Genomic DNA, 22,693 nt, shown 5'->3' with positions numbered 1-22,693 from the left:
GTTGTCATTTTAGTATCTGTTCCCTCATTTATCTAGTCTTCTCTGGGCAGAATGACAAGATGGAAAAACTCACCTCAGATAAGAGAACAAGAGGCAGTACTAAGTGCCAGGGACCTAATAAGTATAGACATGAGTAAGATGCTAGAACTAGAGTTCAGAAAAATGATTATAAAGATACCAGCAGAGATTGAAAAAAGCATGGAAGACACCAGAGAACCCCTTTCTGGAGAAATAAAAAAACTAAAATCTAATCAAGTCAAAATAAAAAAGGCTATTAATGAGATGCAATCAAAAATGGAGGCTCTAACTGCTAAAATAAATGAGGCAGAAAGAGATTTGTGATACAGAAAACAAAATGATGGAGAATTAAGAAGCTGAGAAAAAGAGAGTAAACAACCACTGGATCATGAGGAGAGAATTCAAGAGATAATTGATACCATAAAGCAAAACAATATTAGAATAATTGGGATCCCAGAAGAAGAGGAAGGAGAGAGAAAAGCAGAAGTTATATTGGAGCAAATTATAGCAGAGAATTTTCCTAATATGGGGAAGAAAACAGGCATTCAAGTCCAGGAGGAGGCACAGAGAGCAACCCCCCCCCCCTCAAAATCAATAAAAATAGGTCAATATAGAATAGTAAAACTTTCAAATCTCCGAGACAAAGAGAAAATCCTGAAAGCAGCTTGGGACAAGAAGTCTGTAACCTACAAGGGTAGAAACATTAGACTAGCAGCAGATCTATCCACAGAGTTCTGGCAGGCCAGAAAGGACTGGCATAATGTATCCAGATGCTAAATGACAAAAGTATGCAGCCAAGAATACTTTATCCATCTATGATGTCATTCAAAATAGAAGGAGAGATAAAAAGCTTCCAGGACAAACAAAATAAAGAATTTGTGATCACCCAGCCAGCCCTACAAGAAATATTAAAAAGAGATCCTTTAAGCAAAGAGAGAACCCCAAAGTAAAATAGACCAGAAAGGAAAAGAGACAATATACAGAAACACTAACTTTACAGGTAATACAATGGGACTAAATTCATATTGTTCAATAGTTATTCTGAATGTAAACGGGCTTAATGCCCCAATCAAAAAACACAGGCTATCAGACTGGATAAAAAAAGCAAGACCATTGATATGTTGTCTGCAAGAGACTCATTTTAGACCAAAAGACACCTCCAAATTAAAAGTGAGGGAGTAAAGAACCATTTGTCATACCTTTGAATCATACAGAAGGATCAACAATGAAACAAAGGCTTTGAATGACACCCTGGACCAGATGGACTCAACAGATATATTCAGAACATTCCATCCTAAAGCAATAGAATACGCATTCTTCTCGAGTGCACATGGAACATTCTCCAGAATAGATCACATACTGGGTCACAAATCAGGTCTCAACTGATACCAAAAAACTAGGATTATTCCCGCATATTTTTGGACCACAATGCTTTGAAACTGGAACTCAATCACAAGGGGAAATTCGGAAAGAACTCAAATAATGGAGGCTAAAGAGCATCCTACCAAAGAATGAATGAGTCAACCAGAAAATTAAAGAATTAAAAAAATTCACTGAAACAAATGAAAATGAAGGCACAACTCTTCAAAATTTTTGGGATGCAGTGGTCTTAAGAGGGAAGTATATAGCAATACAAGCCTTTCTCAAGAAACACAAAAGTTCTCAAAAGCTCACAAAAGTTTTCAAAGTTCTAACCTTACACCTAAAGGAGCTGGAGAAAGAACAGCAAATAAAGCAGAAGAGAAATAATAAAAATTAGAGCAGAAATCAATGAAATAGAAGCCAGAAGAACAGTAGAACAAATAAATGAAACTAAGAGCTGGTTCTTTAAATGAATTAATAAGATTGATAAACCCCTGGCCAGACTTTTAAAAAAGAAAAGATAAAGGACCCAAAGAAATAAAATCATGAATAAAAGAGGAGAGATCACAACCAACACTGAAGAAATACAAATAATTATAAGAGCATATTATGAGCAACTATATACTAACAAATTAGGCAATCTGGAAGAAATGGATGCATTCCTAGAGATATATAAACTACCAAAACTGAATCAGGAAGAAGTAAAAAATCTGAACAGACCAATAATCAGCAAGGAAACTGAAGTAGTAATAAAAAAACTCCCAACAAACAAGAGTGCAGGGCCAGATGGCTTCCCAGGGGAATTCTACCAAAGATTTAAAGAAGAATTAATACCTCAAAAAAGAAGAAGAAGAGGAGGAGGAGGAGGAGGAGGAGGAGGAGGAGGAGGAGGAGGAGGAGAAGAAGAATTAATACCTATTCTTCGGAAGCTGTTCAAAAATTGAAATGGAAGGAAAACTTACAAGCATGCTCTATGAGGTCAGCATTACCTTGATCCCAAAACCAGACAAAGACCCCACCAAAAAGGAGAATTACAGACCAATATCCATGATCAATATGGATGCAAAAATTCTCACCGAAGGGGTGCCTGGGTGGCTCAGTGGTTGAGTGTCTGCCTTTGGCTCAGGTGGTGATCCTGGGGTCCTGGGATTGAGTCCCACACCAGGCTCCCCACAAGGAGTCTGTTTATTTCTCTGCCTATGTCTCTGCCTCTCTCTGAGTGTCTCTCATGAATAAATAAAATCTTTTTAAAAAATTTCTCACCAAAATACCACCCAATAGGATCCAACAGTACATTAGAAGGACTATTCACCACAACCAAGTGGGATTTATTCTGGGGCTGCAAGGGTGGTTCAACATCTGCATTAATAAAAGAAAAGATAAGAACCACATGATGCTACCAATAGATGCAGAAAAAGCATTTAACAAAGTACAACATCCTTTTTTTATTAAAACTCTTCAAAGTGTAAGGATAGAGTGAACATACCTTAATATCATAAAAGCCATCTATGAAAAGCCCAAGCAATTATCATTATCAAACTGAAGTCTTCCCCTCCAAGGTCAGGAATAGGCAGGGATGTCCACTATCACCACTGCTGTTCCACAGAGTACTAGAAGCCCTACCCTCAGCAATCAGACAACAAAAAGAAATAAAAGGCATCCAAATCAGCAAAGAAGAAGTCAACCTCTCACTCTTTGCAGATGGCATAATACTTTATATGAAAAAACCTAAAATTGCTAGAACTCATGCAGGAGTTCAGCAAAGTGCAGGATATAAAATCAATGCACAGAAATCAGTTGCATTTCTATACACTAATAATGAGACAAAAGAAAGAGAAATTGGGGATCCCTGGGTGGCTCATCGGTTTAGGGCCTGCCTTCGGCCCGGGGTGCGATCCTAGAGTCCCAGGATCACATCCCAATTAGGCTCCCTGCATGGAGCCTGCTTCTCCCTCTGCCTATGTCTCTGCCTCTCTCTTTTTCTGTGTCTCTCATGAATGAATAAATAAAATCTTTAAAAAAAAAAGAAGAGAAATTAAGGAGTCAATCCCATTTATAATTGCACACAAAACCATAAGATACCTAGGAATGAACCTAACCAAGGAGGCAAAAGATCTGTACTCAGAAAACTATAGAATACTCATGAAAAAAGTTGAGGAAAACACAATGAAATGGAAAACCACATAGATATATTCCACAATGGAACAAAATAGAGAACTCAGAAATGGACCCTCAACTCCATGGTCAACTAATCTTCAACAAAGCAGGAAAGAGTATCCAATGGAAAAAAAAAAAAACAGTCTCTTTAACAAATGGTGCTGGGAAAATTGGACAACCAAAGCAAAGAATTAAACTGGACCATTTCCTCACACCATATACAAAAATAGACTCAAAATGGATGAAAGACCTAAATATGAGACAGGAATCCAAAATCCTAGAGGAGAGCACAGGTAGCAACCACTTTGACCTCAGCCACAGCAACTTCTCGCTAGACATGTTTCCAAAGGCAAGAGAAACAAAAGCAAAAATGAACAATTGGAACTTCATCAAGATAAAAAGCCTTTGCACACCAAAGGAAACAGTCAACAGAACCAAAAGACAACTAAAAGACAGAACAGGAGAAGATAGTTGCAAATGACATAGCAGATAAAGGGCTAGTATCCAAAATCTATAAAGAACTTATCAAACTCAACATCCAAAGAACAAATAATCCAATCAAGAAATGGGCAGAAAACATGAACAGATATTTCTCTAAAGAAGACATGCAAATGGCCAACAGACACATGAAAAAATGTTCAACATCACTTGGCTTCAGGGAAATACAAATCAAAAGCACAATGAGATAATACTTCACACCACTCAGAATGGCTAAAGTTATCAAGTCAGGAAACAACAGATGTTGTCAAGGATGCAGAGAAAGGGGGACCCTCTTACACTGTTGGTGGGAATTCAAGCTGGTGCAGCCACTCTGGAAAACAATATGGAGGCTCCTCAAAAAGTTGAAAATAGAACTACTCTATGACCCAGCAATTGCACTACTGAGTATTTACCCCAAAGGTACAAATGTAGTCATCCTAAGGGGCACCTGCATCCCAGTGTTTATAGCAGCAGTCCCCATAGCTGAACTATGGAAAGAGCCCAGATGCCCATCAACAGATGGATAAAGAATATGCGGCCTATATAGTATAATGGAATATTACTCAGCCATCAAAAAAGGACGTTTGCAATGATGTGGATGGAACTAGAGGATATTATGCTAAGCAAAACAAGTCAATCAGAGAAAGACAATTATCATATGATTTCACCCATAAATGGAATTTAAGAAACAAAACAGAGGATCATAGGGGAAGAGAGGAAAAAATAAAACAAGACAAGATTAGAGAGGCCAACAAACCATAAGAGACTCTTAATCATAGGAAACAAACTGAGGGTTGCTGGTGGAGGGAGGGGTAACTGGGTGACCGGGCATTAAGGAAGACATGTGATGTAATGAGCACTGGGTGTTATATGCAACTAATGAATCACTGACCTCTAGCTCTGAAACCAATAATACATTATATGTTAATTGAATTTAAATAAAATTTTAAAAAATAAAAATATATAACTATAAAAAGGAGAAAAAGACAAATACCATATGACTTCATTTACAGTGCATCTAAAAAAAAACAAAATAAATAAACATAAAACAGAAACAGACTCAGAAATACAGAAAACAAACTAATGGTTGCCAGAGGGAAAAGAAATGGAGGATGGACAAAATAATAAAAGTGGCCTAAGAGGTACAAACTTTCAGGTATAAGGTAAATAAGCCACAAGAATAAAAGTACAGCATAGGGAATATGGTCGTTAATATTGTAATAAGTTTTTATGATGACAGATGGTGACTACATTCATGATGGTGGGCATTTCATATGTATATAATTGTAATCACTAGGATATACACCTGAAATTAATATAATATTGTGTGTCAACTATATTCTAATAATAAATAAATAAATAAAACAAATAAAATTCTTCCACACATGGGGAAAAAATAATGGGTCAAAGAAAAAAGTATAGTAAAAATTTTAGGTAGGTTCGGGATGATAATGAAAACACTAAAAATCATGGGAGGCCTAGATGGCTCAGTTGGTTAAGTGTCTGACTCTTGATTTAGGCTCAGGTCATGATCTCAGGGTTGGGAGATTGAGCCCCTTGTGACTCTGTGCTGGGCATAGGAGCCTGCTTAAGATTCTTTCTCTGGCCCTCCCCTGCACCCTCTCTCTAAGAAAAAAACAAAAACAAAAAGTACTAAAATCAAAACATGGGTGAAGCTAAAAGAGTACTTACAAAAAAAATTTTAAACCTTAAATGTACAAAATACAAAAAAATAAAGCTAAAAATCAATCAACTAATATCTAACTCAAGATGTAAGGAAAAAGCACAGAATAAAACTAAAGAAAATAAAATGTTTTCTGAAAGAAAAAAAAAACATCTGGCAAACATGATTAAGAAAAAAAGAGAGAAGCCACAAATAAAACAACCTTAGCAGTGACAATGGGCAAATCTAGATATAGTTGAGATGAAGTCAGATGTGGGGTTAGAATCCAGTTTCTCCCATTTATCAGCCTTGTTTGTGACCTCTGAACTGCAATTTGTTTGTATATAAAATGGAGATATTTACACAGCGCCTAATCACAGTGGTCACTCAGCAAATATTTATTCCTTCTCTCTCCCCATCAATTCCCTTTTAATTAATGGTTCCACAGAACCATTTGTGAATTATCAATCTTCTTTATAGACAAACATTTTCTGCTAACATAAATAATCAAGATTGACCATAATTTTCTTAAATGTGTTCTTACCTGCCAAAACACATTCTTGAGTATACAAAAGTCCACATCCAAAGCAGCCATAAATATAATCATAGGTGAAAAATAACAATAAAGTGAATAACTTGGTGTTTTCAGAAGAGGGTAGACAATTTTGTGCACCTAAACTAACAAAGACAAATAATAAATTAGTTCACTGCCATTCTAAGGTATCAGAAATTAGAATTAGGTAACTCTCAAGGTATCAGAAATTGATGTTATATCAATCAATACATTTTAGTATATTCCAATCTGCAATAATGAGAGATTATCTACAAGGTCAGTCCTGAGGGTATTGATTTCTTGACTCAACTGTCCAGATGAGTTATATGTACAATCCTGTATTCACCAAAGGATTGTGTGAGTTTGAGCTACACATTGTTTGTGGTAAGTATTGTAATCAGTGTTTTCAAAAGTGATACCCCTGCCACTGGTGAACCCTGACAGGACTTAAAAGTGTGTTCACGGATAAGTATTTTTTGTTTGACTGTTAGATATTTATTCTAATTTGCATTAAGACAGAAAAGAGAAACTTGCACAGGTACTTGTGATTTCAGAAACATTTGCCTAGGATTTTGAAGTCCTTCAGTGAGTTGGGGTACCCCAGGTGGCTCAGTCAGTTGAGCATCTGACTCTTGGTTTTGGCTGCAGTTGGGATCTCACCAGGTAGTGGGATTAAGCCCTGGATTGGGCTCCCTGCTCAGTGGGGAGTCTGCTTGAAGAATGTCTCCCCCTCCCACCTTCTGCACTCTCTCTTTCTCTCAAATAAATAAATCTTTAAATAAATAAATAAATCTTTAGAAAAAATAATAAAGGCCTCCAGTGAGTCAAGAAGAGAAAAATAACACACAGATAATAGCACATGTTGTATATATAAGACATAAATCATGAGGGTTGTACACTAAAATGTGTACACTCAACTAATAGTTTAATCTTCATTATATAACCCCCCTGTGCCTCAGTGTCCTCATCCATAAAATAGGATAGAATACCTACCTCTGCTGGGTTCCTGTGAAGGTGAATGAATTAACTCAAGAATTAATACTAAGTTGAGCACAGCATAACATATAGAGAAGTTGAATCACTATGTTGTACACCTGAAACTAATGTAACATGGTGTGTCAACTCTACTCAAATAAAACGCATTTTTAAAACTAAAAAGCTCCATATTTCACAGGAAAAAATAATTAAGAAGTTAATAAACTAATAAATACAAAACACTTTAAAGAAGGCCTGGTGCATAGTAAACACTCAAAAGATGTTGGTAGTAATGCAGGTGTTTTCAGAAGAGTAGCAAGAGGCTTTTAAAATCCTAGAAAGATACAAGCATAATCTGCATTTTTAAAAAAATAAAAGAATGAGAGGAGACAAATTGTTATTGATCACACTGTTGTGCATTTGAAATCGAGTAATAAAAATTTTTCTTGTATCTATATTATGTATTTTATGATGCGTTTTGCATTGAATCTGGCAGTTAGGAAAGAACAATTGAGCTTCCTTATGACAATTATAGCGCCTTTGATAATGAGAGTGAGAGTCTCCACAGGTGTTGCAGACAGTAGCACAGATGAAGCCTATATATGGACAGGGGAAGGAAATAAGAACAAGGCTCCCAAGGCAGAGGATGAAGAACCCAAGAATGCAATCAAATTTCCCTTACTTCCAAATATTTAAAAAATATATTTTTTCATTTTCAAAATGTATAATACCAGATGAATTTTTTCAGTAGCTGTTCACATTTTACTAATTTACTAATTTATTGTACATACATTACCTCAATAGAATTGTGAGCCAGTTGTCCTATCACAAATCCTAACAGAGAAAGAATCATCAAAACAGTGACTTCAGAATTCTTTAAAAGGGTCTTCAAAAATCCTGAGGGAACACATGTATGTATTATTTAGACAGGATGTATAGTTTCAAAACAATTTAACAACCTTTCTCAATTTGAACTTTCTGAGTGTCATATCAGTATGAATAATTAGCAGCTATTAGAAATACTGTCTCTTAAGACACACATCATGAAGTATCTCTTACAGGTGAACTTGAAAACTGCTGAAGTTCCAACAATCTCCCATTTGCCCAATGACTGGCACATTATGATCACTGTACAAGTGTCTTACCTGTGGGTCTGATGAGAAATTAAAAAGTCAAACTTCATACCTACATAGTACACTTTTTATTAGTAACCACTTATCCTAAACTACAGCAACATATATTCTATAGTTTTCCTAAAAGCCAGAAATATTTTTAACTGAGTTCTAACTATAGGGAAAACTGCCTTCACCAGACAAGTTAACAGCAGACGTGTTATTTTCTGCCTACGTGCATTGTCTTTCCTTGCAACTCTCCCCTCTGTCCAACATTATTCAGTTCATTCCCTCCTGAAGCAATATATGGACATAATCCAATTAAGGTAATGTATGCCTAGGGCAAGATTCATTGGCATCTCAGATTCTGCATTTCCTGTCTTCCAGCTAAATCAGCAGATATATATTGAATACTTCTTTTGTGTAAGGCTAAAGAAATATTTCTTGAACTATTTCTGCAATGCCCTTTCCTGCTGGAGCACTTATCTCTATGTAATCATCAAGGATCTAGAGCTGATGAAATTCATGGTCACCAGCACCTCCTGCTACCACAAGGGACCAGTGTCATTAGTGTGTGTTTTAAAGATCAGCCGATAGAAGGTGATTTTGCTCCCTTTAGTAAGTACAATTGAAGACGTTTTTTAAGAGTGTTTGCTTCATTGTTTCATTATAGTCTTCCCAATTCCAGGAAGGATTTTAAAGCAGCTGACCATTTTTTCTCAAATAAAAATTTCTTAAAGAGGACTAGAAACCTTTCCCTAATCTCAAGCATTGAATTGTGATATAAAGTACCTGTGTTTTTTAATCTGGTGTCTCATGTACATGAATATCATTCACCATACCTATTGAATTCTTAATTATCATTTACAAGGCCCTTACTTGTGAAGTCTCTATTTCTCCACTAGGGGGTGGAGTGGGTAGCACTTTCCCTGAAGTAAAATCACATCTAAAGCCATAATAAAATGGACACAACTAATGACACCAACTACACAAATGTTTGGGCCCCATTTGCCCCAGTTGCCCTCTCCTCATCCCAGATATACGTTGGTTAGGTTAAGCCCGGCAAGCGGGCAGCATGAGGCTTGCCTCCCCATTACCAGAGACTCTGGACCACAACCTTACAGTTAAACTAACCACATTGCATTGTAATTATTATTTGCCTGTCTCCCCAGTGAGAGCCCTCCTTGAGGTTGGGGACTGTCTGATTCTCCTTCTGCCTACCACTCTGCCGTGCTCAGCAAATGACACCAAAGGAAAGCATGTAGTAGAGATGCTACTGATCATTAAATGAAGCTACACCGCCAGCATTCGCTCACATCTTAGTTACATGGGACTTCTTATGGTGAAGTTGTGATCACTTTCTGCACCGAGAAAGGTTCAGAGGACAGAGAAAAGATGAAATTTAGAAACAACCACTTACCTCCCAAAATAATAGTGGAACACACAAGCATTATGAAATGCCCATTTACAACTGTGTAGCTAGCTGAACTTCCACAGAGTAATTCAGGTTTGTGACCTTCTTTGTGTACCCAGAAGGAAGAGTTTGTATTCGACATTGCTTCATCAGTCCTAATGTGATGAGTTCGTGAGTTACTCCACCACCACCACAGACTTACCTGTTATAATGCGCAAAAAGAAGAAAATGAGATTTGCCGGGTCCCAGTGCATCCACTTTCTTTCTACCTAAGGTTGTACCACACTCAGGTCTGAGCACGCCTCTTCTTGCCACAGGCACACATTGATACCTTCTGTTCTACCTCTTCTCCAAGAGCATTTTATAGGAACACCAACAGCAGTGTTAGTGTTTCCTCCTATTTCTACGTATACACGAGGGAGCGACTGCATTGATTTCTGCACATAATCATTGTATGATCTAGTGATGTATGTGCATTCCTCATCAGACAGTGAGTTTCTCAAGGGCCAGGGCTGAATATTATTTTTCCTTAAGGCTGTGCACACAGTATGTGGCCCAGAGACCCTCCATAACATTTGATCAACTGAACTTTTTGAGGGGGACCTCTTCCTCCATGGGTACAAATCATTCTGGAATTCCCCTTTACTACTTCAATCCCATGTCCTCTTTTCCCTCTCTTGGGCCCCTCCAAATCCAAAATGGGAAAGGGAAATGAGGTCAAAGTGGAGTCACACCAGATAAGGTCAGGTTGGGGAAAGAGGATCAATAACCTAAAAGCAAAGGAAAAGACTAAAGTTGAGGTTTTATCATACTTTCAAGTGAATTAGAAAAAGTCCCCCTTCCTGATGACAGGGCACATGGCTTGGCCCATGAGTAATAGGTTGGATTTCAGTCCCAGTACCTACCCACAGCTGGTGCCCTTATGCAGAACACAGCATGCACAAATCTATGTAGTGGTCCTGACGACTCATTCTGTTTTATTTTTCCTTGCAGTTAACCTTAATCTAAAAATCCCTATTAGTTCCTGAGGTATCCCCAATAATATTTAAAATTAATCTTTAGGTCTTCATTTTGCACTTGTTTGGTCTACAAGCCATAATGATTTGGGAGTAAAGCAGAAATGGGCCAGAAATGAGATTCAATTGCTACATCTTCAAGCCACTTCACCTGTCCCTCAAGTAGCCCTTCAGGTCTTTGGCATCCTTACATCTTGCTATCCCCACCTGCCATTACAGCATCACTCTCAAATCCAATTTTTTTCTAAATTACCAAGACCAGAGATACCGTCTTCCAAGGCTAAGCCGGTTCAGAGTTGAAATCAAGATGAAGGCCCTTGAAAATCACAAAGAGCAATGCTCAGCTCTGTGCCTGTTTGCCAGAGACAGTACTGCCAACTGATATCTCACCCAAAGCTATTTCCATTCCTAATTCCCATTGGTTGCTTGCCAACTTACTTTCATTCTGATTGGCTACATTCATCTCCCCCTCCAATCCAGAAGCAGCTAAGTGATCCAGTTCAGGGAAGTTTGCAGTTCTGAATGCTCAACCCACAACTGTTTTAACTGATTTTCTCTCCCTGACATAATAGCTGAAATGGTCACTCACCATGTAGACAGACGTTCCTCCTATTTTTTTCTTTTTTAAATATATACTCTTTCATTCTCCAACCCTAAGCCTCTTCAACACTGCCTGGTCTCCCATCTGACTTTTTCATTTCTCCTCATTTTCTCTTTTTCTACCTATCTGTCCTTTTTGATGGGAATTTCTCACTTTGGGCCCTTACTTTGAAGAAACAACATTACTCATTCTTCTTTGGAGTACAAGTGTATCCCAAATTCTGTGATCCCAAACTTAATATATTTTTGCCTCACATCTAATCACTAAAAACATACAGTACAAATTTAAACAAATGAACATTGTTAAGAAGTTTATAGTTTATTTTCAAGGAAGTTATTTTGTGACAATGAAGTTCTACTCTCTCGTTCTTATGTCATACTAGTCTAATCCTCTTCCCCAGAGCACCAAGGATAGCACCACAGCAGTGAGATTACTAAATCTATCATCAATCTTCTACATCACTAGATATCAAAGAATCTTTGACAAATCAAAGTCTCAATTCCTACTTGAAACTAAAGAGTTTTAGTCAATAGCTCTATGTCTGGCCCTGATTGCAGCAACCACCATTGGTACCCATACCCCATTCTTCAAAATATTTGCTTTCAACACTTTGTTGTTGTCTGGTATCATGTTTTTAAAAAATAAAATAAAGCTGTCTTATTCACAGGCTCTTTTTTTTAAAGATTTTATTTATTTGACAGAGCACAAGCAGGTGAAGCAGCAGGCAGAGGGAGGAGAAGCAGGCTCCCCACTGAGCAGACAGCCAACATGGGGCTCAATCCCAGGACCCTGGGATCATGACCTGAGTTGAAGGCAGATGCTTAACCAACTGAGCCACCCAGGCACCCTGCACAAGCTATCTCTTGAGAGACTAATTCCTTACTCTTTCCCATGCCCTTACTTAACTCTCCTAGTTACCAAGTTCACTATCCTTTCTCCCATTTTCATCTTTGTTATCTATACCTCTGGTCACCTTGAATTCTCTCAACTGCTTCATATCATTTTGAGTAACATCCTTCCGCCTTCTACCTAGTTCCTATCCTGCTATCCCCTCAGGCTCACTTAAGTCACCTAGATCCTATCGGTAAGTCTCATGAAGCTTTATATTTCAAAATTCGGGTTCTCCATGGCTTTTAGAAAAATCCTTGTTACCTTGAGAAACCTTGGACAAAATTCACAGTTGGCTCTAGATTACACATAGTTCTGCTAGAGATGGAACATAACTAAAATACAGAGATGATTGAACATCTTTACATTATAATCTTTCCCATAGAACTCTAAAGAAAAGCATTAATCTGTATTTCATCATTTTTAGTAGAGCCAGCTGAGTAAACTATGACATCTTTAGGAGCTGAGGGCTGAGAGGCTGCCCAGGGCATTTCCCCCAACCCCATATTCTAATAGATTATATTAACTGACTGAGACAAGGCTGGTTAGTCATAGTTTCTCTTCCCCCTATACGATTGGTTCAGGGATGGGCATGGGACTCGGATAGGGCTAATTAGATGGTTCCTAAGCTTGATATATATTTTTACTGACAGAGATTTGCTCTCTTTGCATTTTGGTTTAGCTAGGACAATGACTGCCTAGAGCAACTAGAGGTCATCTTCCTAGATGCACTGAGAAAACCTATCTCAAGTCTGAGCAGTTCCCGGAGCCACTGCCTTAGATACTTCTAAGGTCTTACAACCTCACAATCCCAGCTGAGATTTTATCATTTCTCAGAATTCATTTCTTAGTTTGAGATTTTTTTGCCATCTAGAAAGGCTAGGCATGAGAAACAATTTTATTTTCAAATCCAGTTGAGTACTGGATATATATTTCTTTAAAATTTCATTTGAAAACTGAACTGTTCCTTTTCATCCTTAGCATGATGATTGAGTTCATTACTTAGACAACAGTGTGGTCGAACTTACCACCATCACATAACAAAGGCCCCTTTTTTCCAGCTTCTAATATTTTCCTCTTTTTCCTATCAAACTCCCACTAATAACTTCCTAGGGTTTTTTTAAGATTCTGCATCTTTCACTAACACTATTATCTGGGCCCTTTGGGCTTCTGCCTATCACCCAGTCCCAAAAAGGCAACACCACATATTTTAGGGTTTTTTATGTCAATTTCTCACTACTGGAGTCTAAAATTTGTATGATATAATGCTGCATAAAGACACAAAGCTTAGGAGGTTAAAACAACAATTATTTATTTAGCTGAAATCTACAATTTTGACAGGACTCAACACAGAAGGCTTGTCTTTGCTCCATAGAGCACTGGCTGCAGTGGCTTGATTGGAGGATCCACTTCCAAGATGGTTCACTCATATGGCTGGCAGGTCGGTGGTGACTGCTAGCTGGAGCTAGCTGGAGCTGGAGCTCAAACAGGGCTTCAGGTTGGGGGCCTGTTTCTGTCCATATGGGACTCTCCACACAAACTGGTTTCCAAGACTGAGCATCTCAAAAGAACTAACTGGAGACTGCATCACTTTTTATGATCTATGGAAATCACATAGTATTACTTCAACTATAATCACAGGGCTGCCTAGATTCAAGAGAGAACAGAGATGCACCTTTCTCTATGAGGAAGGTCATTATCACATTGTAAGAGCAGTAGGACAGGAAATGTGGCCAACTTGGAGAATACAATGTATCACATATTAGATCAAATATCAGAGTGTATTGTTAGCACTTTACAACTTAGGGCATCATGTTAACCTAAATAGCATTCTGCTGCCTCATCTCAGTCTAGATAGTTGTTCTCAAAGGCTAGACCATAAACCAGTGGTGATTCATGACAAAAGTTCCATCATACATGGAAAAATGAGAGAAATATAAAAGTCCATAATAAAGCTTAATTTAGTCAATTTATTTTTTTTTAATTTAGTCAATTTAAAGGGCAGAGCCTTACAATGAAATCATTCCTTTCTTTTCTGATATCAAAATGTCTTTTATTAAATAATAGTAAGAGCAGATAGCAGCTGTTTTCTTAATAATGTCATATCAATCTTCTCCATTTTTTCACATTCTTCCAATCAAAATACACAAGTCTCAGGAACCACTGTGTAGAGTTTACCACAGCACTGAATTTAGCCTTTGCTTGACCACTTCCCAAATAAAATGATTTAATTTACTAGTATGAAAACTGAAATAATAATTACTTTGTGGGTGTTCAGAACACACCCTACAGCTACCTATGTAATAGCTCAAACTCAAAGCATAAGGGCATTTTAATCCTCCTATCTATAGGAGCAACAGATCAATGCAACAACAGATTATAAGTACTATATCTCACATCAATGGAATCTTTGAAGTGAGATCCAGGAATCCCTTGGTAAGCACCAGGTTCACATGCCTAAAAAGTAGTGTGGCATTTAAGGTGAAGATCAGCAAACAGAAGGTTACAGGGGAAACTGGATATATAGTTGTGATGCTGCGTGTACATGCAGTTGGTCTACTGGAGGAGAGGGAGCTAAATGGAGCACTGGCATGAGCAAGATATGGAGAGAAGGGTTCAGGAGTTGTTTTTAGAAAGGTGAATAAGTTCTATAGATGAATGAAGACCAGTGAGCTCCATGAATAAAGTAGTGCCAAAAGAGAATTTATTCAACTGTTATTTACTAACTTACTATCATATAGGCTCTTGAGGTATGAAGAAAAACATTACAAATCCCTTACCCTCAAAAAGCTCACAATTCACATAGGGAGACAAACATGTGAACAATTAAATAGAATGTCTATGTGGCTATTAGCACTATGGTTGCCCTAAAAAGGGAGGGATCAGTGCTTCCTAACGCTGGGGATAGAAAAGACCATGGGATGGAGAATTACAGACTGCTTTGCCAAAGGTCAGAATTGGTGCTTTTCTTTCAGCTTTATTGAGGTATTACTGATATATAAAATTGTAAGATAGGACTGACTTTTGAGTAGTTTCCATTGCTGGAGGCAAGATGAAGAATAGGAGCTGGTGTCTTAGTTTGGGCTGCTATAACAAAAGACCATCAGCTGGGCACTTTATAAACAACATTTACTTCTTACAGTTCTGGAGGCTGGGAAGTCCAAGAACGTGGTGCCAGAAGATTCAGTGTCTGGTGAGAGCCCACCTCCTAGATGGCTGTCTTTTCTCTGTAACCTCACATGGTGCAAGGGGCAAGTAACTGTCTGGAGTTCTCTTTCATAAGGAGAGCCTAGTCCCATTCATGAGGGCCTTACCCTCATGAACATTTTTTAATCACCTCCCAAAGGCTCCACCTCCTAACATTATCACATTAGGTTTTAACATATGAATTTTTGGGGGATACTAGCACATTCAGACTGCAGAAGCTAGTGAAGGAGTTAGAAAAGGAGATTGTTAAGAAAGTAAAGTAACCGTAATGACATAAAGGTGCCAATTAAGGAGTTTCCAGAGAACAATATTATAAACATCAAAAGTTTCAAGAAGTTTGAAGATAAGGACTGACAGATAAACAAAGGAGAGAGGGATTTATTTTGTACTAGGCATCTCCACAAGTGTCTAAGTCTTCTCTAGGAATCCTTTAAGTGAGATTCAGGAATCGTCTCCTAATTACCAGGACCACACACCTGGGACGTCATGTCATATTCAAGATCAAGGCTCAGAAAATGTAAAGTTAGAGCAGAAACAGTAAAAATGGCAACTAGCCTTGTCCCAAGTTACTACAGTGCTTAAAGGTAATGGACTTCTGGCAGCACGCAGCAGGAAAAAAACAGAGCAATCACGGACAGACCTTCTCTGTAGGGCTTCTCTGTAAATACCACTGGGTCTACCAGAGGGCAGTGACAACTACTCCCCTATTCTTTTGCTTAAGGCAACTGAAACTATTTGCTCATACATAAAAATGATCTCAAAACTTAAAAATTTGTGACACAAATTTAAAACAATGTAATCTCAAAACCATGATTGAGAAAGTGTCAACTGACAAGGAATTACTGAATTGTTTATTTCTTTTCCTTCTTCTCTATAGTGAAAAAAACTAGCTTTCAGGGTAGGACAAAAGAGAAAGTCATACGAACAACAAATAAATGTGGGGGTTTTTAAAAACATGTTCTTTCTATAAAAATTTTTTTTTTACAAAATCAGAGTAATGGAAGGTTCAGTAATGGAAGGCTTAAAGGTAAACTAGGAAAAAAAAGACATTCCAAATCGCTAATAGGAAGTCAGCAATAATATTCAAAACCTAAGAAGTATAAAACAGAACAGACGGAAAGATAGCATGGAGCCCTATTAAGATATCTATATTACCAAACCTATAGAATAGGGGAAATCTAAGTGTTGGGGGGGAGCAGGGGAGGAGGGAGAGAGAGAGAGAGAGAGAGAGAAGAGGAGGCAGAGATTAAAGACAAATGAGAAATTTTTCACTAAAAGACTAAATCTCACCTCACAGGTACATTTTAATTTAGACATAAAAAGTAATTGTTACACAAGAAGAGGAGTGTGAATCTAAACCCCTCTTAACATTTCCTTGCTCCAGAATGGCATCCTATAGCTTTCCTTTGAAAGAGGGAGAACATAGTTTTCCTCTGGAAATAGCTAATATGTCTTTTTTTTTTTTTTAAATAGAATTCCTCCATTTAATAGAATGCCTTAGTGACACAGAAAAATGTTGGATTCCCTATACAGATGTTAGAGCTTCCAAAGAGCTGTGGTGAGGGATTGGTACCCCAGAGCTCTCTGGAAAGAGCATGTGGAACTCATACGGAACTTCACTTGGAGCAGAGGCATGGCCACAGTGCCTGGACTTAAGCCATGCTGAATCGGGTAAAACAAAAGCAAGGTGATTTAATTTCATATTTAAACCTTTTTATAAAATCCCACATCTATTTTCTTAACTTCAATTGGCATATTGAATAAGTTTGCTTTTATAAATACTAGATGGAAGTGTGGTCTTTTATAAAATATATGTTCAGTAGGAGGTATGATCTTGATTTCTTTTCGGACCATGGCTTAGGCTACAGATTTGGCACTTTTCACTTGACCTGAAAGGAAGCAGATTTTAAAATTACACTTAATTAGTTTATAATATAAAATAAAAGTGGAGCCAGTTTTTAAAATAATTGGCATGAAATAAATGAGTATGTCCCAGCTTGAACCTTCATTAATTAAGCCTTGGTGTTGGTATGTCAATTCAAGAATTCTTCCCTACCTTTTTTTTTTAATATTTAAAGGTATGAGGTCACATTTCCCATATAATTGATACTATTATTCCTAATTCTGCTATTGAATAGAATAACTTTGAATAAACTGCTTAACCTCTCTGGTCTTCACTTTTCTTCATTGTAAAATGAGGAGGTCAATTCAGAGGTTCAATCAAGATCTAACACTTCTATAATATGAAGGCATAAGATACTGAGGTGCTTGGGGGGGATGTAGGAGACCTGAAGAGAGAGGTGATTCTTCTTCAGAAATGAGAAGGGAAGCTGGGATGGGTGATGGGCCAGGCTAACAGTAGTAGTAGAACAGGGGAAGATGGTGGGAACCAAACTGAACCATCAATAATTCAAGTCTTAGGCATCTCACTCTTGGACTACACTAGTCTCACTCCCTCTAGGCTCTTCTTCATCCATTTTATAAGGAAAGCCATATTATTCACCCCTACTTAATCTTTCTTCTCTGCTACCTCAAAGCCTTTAATGGCAACCTTCTGCCCTGGAAATAAAGATCAAACTCAATATCCACATTCAAAAGAATGAGCTCACATCATATATAAAACATAACTCAAAATGGACCATAGAGCTAAATTAAAAGAGCTAAAACTACAAAACTCTTACAAAGAAAACATAAGAGTAGGTCTTGGTAACCTTAGATTAGGCAATGTTTCTTAGATATGAGACTGAAAGCATAAGCAACAGCAACAAAAAAATAGATACATTGGACTTCAAACTTAAAGTCTTTTTTGTCTCAAAGAACACAATTGAAATGAAAAGATAATCCACAGAATGGGAGAAAATATTTGCAAATCATATATCTGATAAGGGAGTACACTCCAAAATATGTAAAGACAAATCAACAATAAAAAGACAACCCAGTTTAAAAATGGGCAAAGGATTCAAATAGATACCTCTCCAAAGAAAATACACAAATGCCCAACAAGCACATAAAAAGATGTTTAACATCATTAGTAATTAAGGAAATGAAAATAAGGACTACATTAAGATAACACTTCACATCCACTAGGATGGCTAAATTTTTTTAAAAAGATAATAACAAATATTAGTGATGATGTAGAGAAATTGGAATCTTCATATACATTGCTTACTGGAAATAGTTCAGCAGTTCCTCAAACGATAGCCTAGCAATTCTCCCAAGAGAAATGAAAATGAGCAGTCACACAAATTTGTACATGAAAGTTCACAGCATTGTTACTTATAATAGCCAAAAGTATTATGAATATTGATCAACTAATGAATGGATAATTTTGAATTGGTACAATTGGAATATTATTCAGAAAGAAAGGAATACTGAAACATGTTCCAACATGGATGAACCTTGAAAACAATATGCTAAATGAAAGACTACAGATACAAAATGCCACAGATTGTATAATTCCATTTGTGAAATGTCCAGAATGGGCAAATCTATAGAAATAGAAAAGATTCGCTTATAGGAGGTGAGAGGTGATTGCCAATGTGGTTTCTTCTGGGAGTGGTAAAATGTTCTAAAATTAGATGGTGGTGTTGATTATATAACTCTGTAAAAATACTGAAAACCACGGAGTTGTGTATTTTTAAATAGTGAATTGTATAGCATAAGAATTATATCTCAATAAAGCTGACATTTCAAAAATTCTTAGGTATGCCTGCGACCAAGATTCTGATAGTGCACCTTCCCCATGGACAGGAAAGCATTTCCCCAACAGGCTTTTCAAAACACAGTTATGATATTGAAAGTGCTTTTTCAAATTTTGCCACTCCATCTCCTAAGAGGACATGCCTTCCTAGTTGAAAATCAAAGGCATAGTAAATTATATAAAATTAACGAGTAATGGTAATAATATTAAGACTAGCATTAGGGATCCCTGGGTGGCACAGCAGTTTGGCGCCTGCCTTTGGCCCAGGGCGCGATCCTGGAGACCTGGGATCGAATCCCATGTCGGGCTCCCGGTGCATGGAGCCTGCTTCTCCCTCTGCCTATGTCTCTGCCTCTCTCTCTCTCTCTCTCTCGTGACTATCATAAATAAATAAAAATTTAAAAAAAAGACTAGCATTAGACATTCTCTATAGAAATAATTCAGTTATTATTTTTATTCTTAATATTGAAATTGATAATAAACCTAGGGATTTATACCATACTTATATATGTGCTGGTAAAAGGTTAATGGCTACTTAATGAAGATTGTTAAAATCAGAATATATCAGAAATGACAACACTGAACCTTATCTTCATCTTATCTGATATTAAAACCATTTTCATCCAAAACTTACATGGTGTTGCCATTTTTGTGAAGATAGGAGTCACAATATCTTCCAATTGTTGTTTCTGCTCAGAAAGTTCGTTAATGGAAGCTTCCAAATGGGTTTCCAACCACTCATTTTTTATACGGCATGCAGTGAGGATGGTATTCTAGAGACAGAAACAAAGAATTTACTTTCCACTTGTTTCTTGAAAAATAAAACTCTATAGTATCTCTAAACTAGCACTGTGCAACAGAACTTTCTGTGATGATGGAAATGTGCTTTCTGTATTGTCCAATATAGTCACCATTTTGACATCTAGAGCCATTGAGTACTAGAAAAGTGTCTAGTCTGACTGAGGAACTGAATTTTTAATTTTATTTAATTTTAAATATTCTAATTTAAAGTAACTACATATGGCTAGTGGCTGCTATATTGGACAGCACAGCTCTAAAATAAGTGGAATGTTGTATATAATAAAACTCATAATCTAAGAGTCATGGAGTCTTGGGCCAGTACATGCCCTCTCCCTAATTCTTTAGTTTCATTGGGCCCTGTGATAAAGAGAAGTGTTTGCAAAGGTTGGAGAAGAACACATAGATGGTATGACCTGGATGCAACCCAACAGACAATGCTATTTTATTCCCTCTCAGATGGGTCAGAGGAGAAGAGTACAAGAAATGCAGAAAGAGCTCCATCTCACTGAAAATGTCTCATTTTGCATTGTAAAGGTATCTCTGCCCATGCACAGCAAACTGAGGGGGTCTGATTTAAGATATTTATTATTCTATGGTGTGTAATAAGAAAAAGAAGTGAATGCATTTATTGCATGGCCTGTCCATATTATAAAATAAGCAGTACTGTATGCAAACATATGTAGAATCAAGTAGAATTGGAAAAGTGTCTATATTATTAAAAGAAAAACAGCAGGGAATCCCTGGGTAGCTCAGCGGTTTAGCGCCTGCCTTCGGCCCAGAGCGTGATCCTGGCTGGAGTCCTGGAGTCCCTGCATGGAGCCTGCTTCTCCCTCTGCCTGTGTCTCTGCCTCTCTCTCTCTCTCCCTCTCTCTCTCTGTGTGTGTCTTTCATGAATAAATAAAATCTTAAAAAAAAAAAAAAAGCAAATTAAGGAATAATATGTAGTTTAAAAAAATAATATGTATACTGTAACCCCATTTTTATAAAAACAAAACCTTATAAAACTGTATGTGTGCATACATATGTTTATTAAGTGAAGGGATAAGTATGATGAAATTAACACAAGATTTTATCAGAACCCACAGGGTAGGGTAGTAAGACTAGAAATAAAAGAGAGAAAGCTATTAAGTTTGCTTTAGGCATTTCAATTTTATTCTAATTATTACTATATGTATGCAATATTTTCTAGTTTAAATAACCAAATATTTAAAAATTGAAATTAGAAAAGCCCTTATAGTAACTAGATAAGGCACTGTCCATGGCAGGAAATTTTTGTTTCTCAGATCTAATAGCTGCAATAGTTATTTTAATAAAATTTTGCCTATGTTTTGTTGGTTTCATAAGAGATTTTGTAAAGTGTTTCACAAACCACAAGTGAAATGTGTAATTTATCATGTTCTCAGACTTGGGGATGTCTTACACTTTTAGCAAAGCTAATTCTTTTCCATCAGAATTATAAGTGACAGGGAATTCACAGAACATCCTGTATAGAAATGGAAGAGATAATTTTTTTATTTGTTTTTAAGATTTATTTATTTATTTGAAAGAGTGAGAGCATACACGCAAACAGGGGGAGGGACATAGGGAGAAAGAGAGAATCTCAAGCAGACTCCCCAGTGAGCGTGGAGCCCTTCACAGGTCTTGATCCCACCACCCCGAAATCATGACCAGAGCTGAAATCAAGAGTCAGTCACCCAACTGACTGAACCACCCAGGCGCTCTGCAAGAGATAATTTAAAACCAAAACACATGTCTGGTACCTGGAGCATATCTTTTTAGTTTAACGTATATCCAAAGCAATAAACTAGTCCATATGCAGTACTTAGTATATGGTAAATGTGGGAAGTTGGCTTTACAATTAGCTATCTTTATGTTTGTGTATCTCTTTTTACCATTATGTAAAGTTTGATACATTAAAAAATATGTAATGTAGGGGATCCCTGGGTGGCGCAGCGGTTTGGCGCTTGCCTTTGGCCCAGGGCGCGATCCTGGAGACCCAGGATCGAATCCCACGTCGGGCTCCTGGTACATGAGCCTGCTTCTCCCTCTGCCTGTGTCTCTGCCTCTCTCTCTCTCTCTCTCTCTCTCTCTCTATCATAAATAAAAATTTAAAAAATATGTAATGTATATCTACATAGAAACTAAAATACGATGTATATGTAAGTTTTAAAGCAAAACTTAATAAGTATCAGTAGACCCTGCTAATCAACAGAATAACCAGAATATTGTCAGTAGTGCTAACGCAACTACTGTGCCGCCCCTAATTCATCCCCCTGTCCTCCTGCAAGAGATAATTACAATCTGTGTTTATAACTTCGCTTTTTTTTTTTAATAGTTTTACCCCATGTGTAGGAATCCCTAAACAATATAGTTTTATTTTGCTTGGTTTTGACATTCATGAAAATCTCTACAGTCTTTGGTGATTTTTTTTTCCTTCATTCATTCAACAATCCATTTCAAAAATGGATTCACATTTGGGTACGTGGGTGACGCATTCAGTTAAGCACCTCTCCCTTGGTTTCAGCTCCGGTCATGATCTTAGGATGGTGATCTCTGGGTCGTAAGATCAAGTCCCACATCAGGCTCCACACTCAGCATACAGAGTCTGCTTAAAACTCTCTCCCTCTCCCTCTGCCCCTCCCCCTTGCTTGTGCATTCTCTCTCTCTCTCAAAAAAAATAAATAATTTTTTTAAAAAGTATTCATGTTGTTGAGTGTAATACTTAGCACATACATCTATATGTCAC

At 37.3% G+C, this 22,693-nt stretch overlaps 2 protein-coding genes across 19 annotated transcripts in view; both read right to left on the bottom strand.

The window, feature by feature from the left end:
- SLC9C2 (solute carrier family 9 member C2 (putative)) overlaps positions 1-11,146 on the bottom strand; it is a 97,118-nt gene extending 85,972 nt beyond the window's left edge. For 5 of the 12 annotated variants that reach the window (XM_049112282.1, XM_049112280.1, XM_049112279.1 and 2 more), the window contains exons 1-4: positions 10,902-11,128; positions 9,741-9,936; positions 8,005-8,105; positions 6,225-6,353 (exon numbers count right to left, since the gene is read on the bottom strand). In XM_049112282.1, coding sequence (XP_048968239.1) covers positions 6,225-6,353; positions 8,005-8,105; positions 9,741-9,876 — 366 coding nt within the window. In that variant the 5' untranslated portion in view covers positions 9,877-9,936; positions 10,902-11,128. Of the gene's footprint in view, positions 1-6,224; positions 6,359-8,004; positions 8,106-9,740; positions 9,937-10,901 lie in introns of those variants that run through there. The other 7 variants (XM_025430280.3, XM_049112281.1, XM_049112278.1 and 4 more) reach the window with 5 other exon arrangements.
- Positions 11,147-13,526: 2,380 nt separating this feature from the next.
- ANKRD45 (ankyrin repeat domain 45) overlaps positions 13,527-22,693 on the bottom strand; it is a 51,077-nt gene continuing 41,910 nt past the window's right edge. For 6 of the 7 annotated variants that reach the window (XM_049112273.1, XM_049112276.1, XM_049112274.1 and 3 more), the window contains 2 exons: positions 19,781-19,919; positions 13,527-17,335 (listed from right to left, as the gene is read on the bottom strand). In XM_049112273.1, coding sequence (XP_048968230.1) covers positions 17,304-17,335; positions 19,781-19,919 — 171 coding nt within the window. In that variant the 3' untranslated portion in view covers positions 13,527-17,303. The remainder of the gene's footprint in view (positions 17,336-19,780; positions 19,920-22,693) is intronic. The other variant, XM_049112272.1, reaches the window with a different exon arrangement.

The sequence above is a fragment of the Canis lupus genome, chromosome 7, assembly GCF_003254725.2.
Source record: "Canis lupus dingo isolate Sandy chromosome 7, ASM325472v2, whole genome shotgun sequence".
In the NCBI taxonomy this organism is placed as follows: domain Eukaryota; kingdom Metazoa; phylum Chordata; class Mammalia; order Carnivora; family Canidae; genus Canis; species Canis lupus.
Note: the sequence above shows the minus strand (reverse complement) of the source record. Positions and strands in the feature narration are given on the sequence as shown.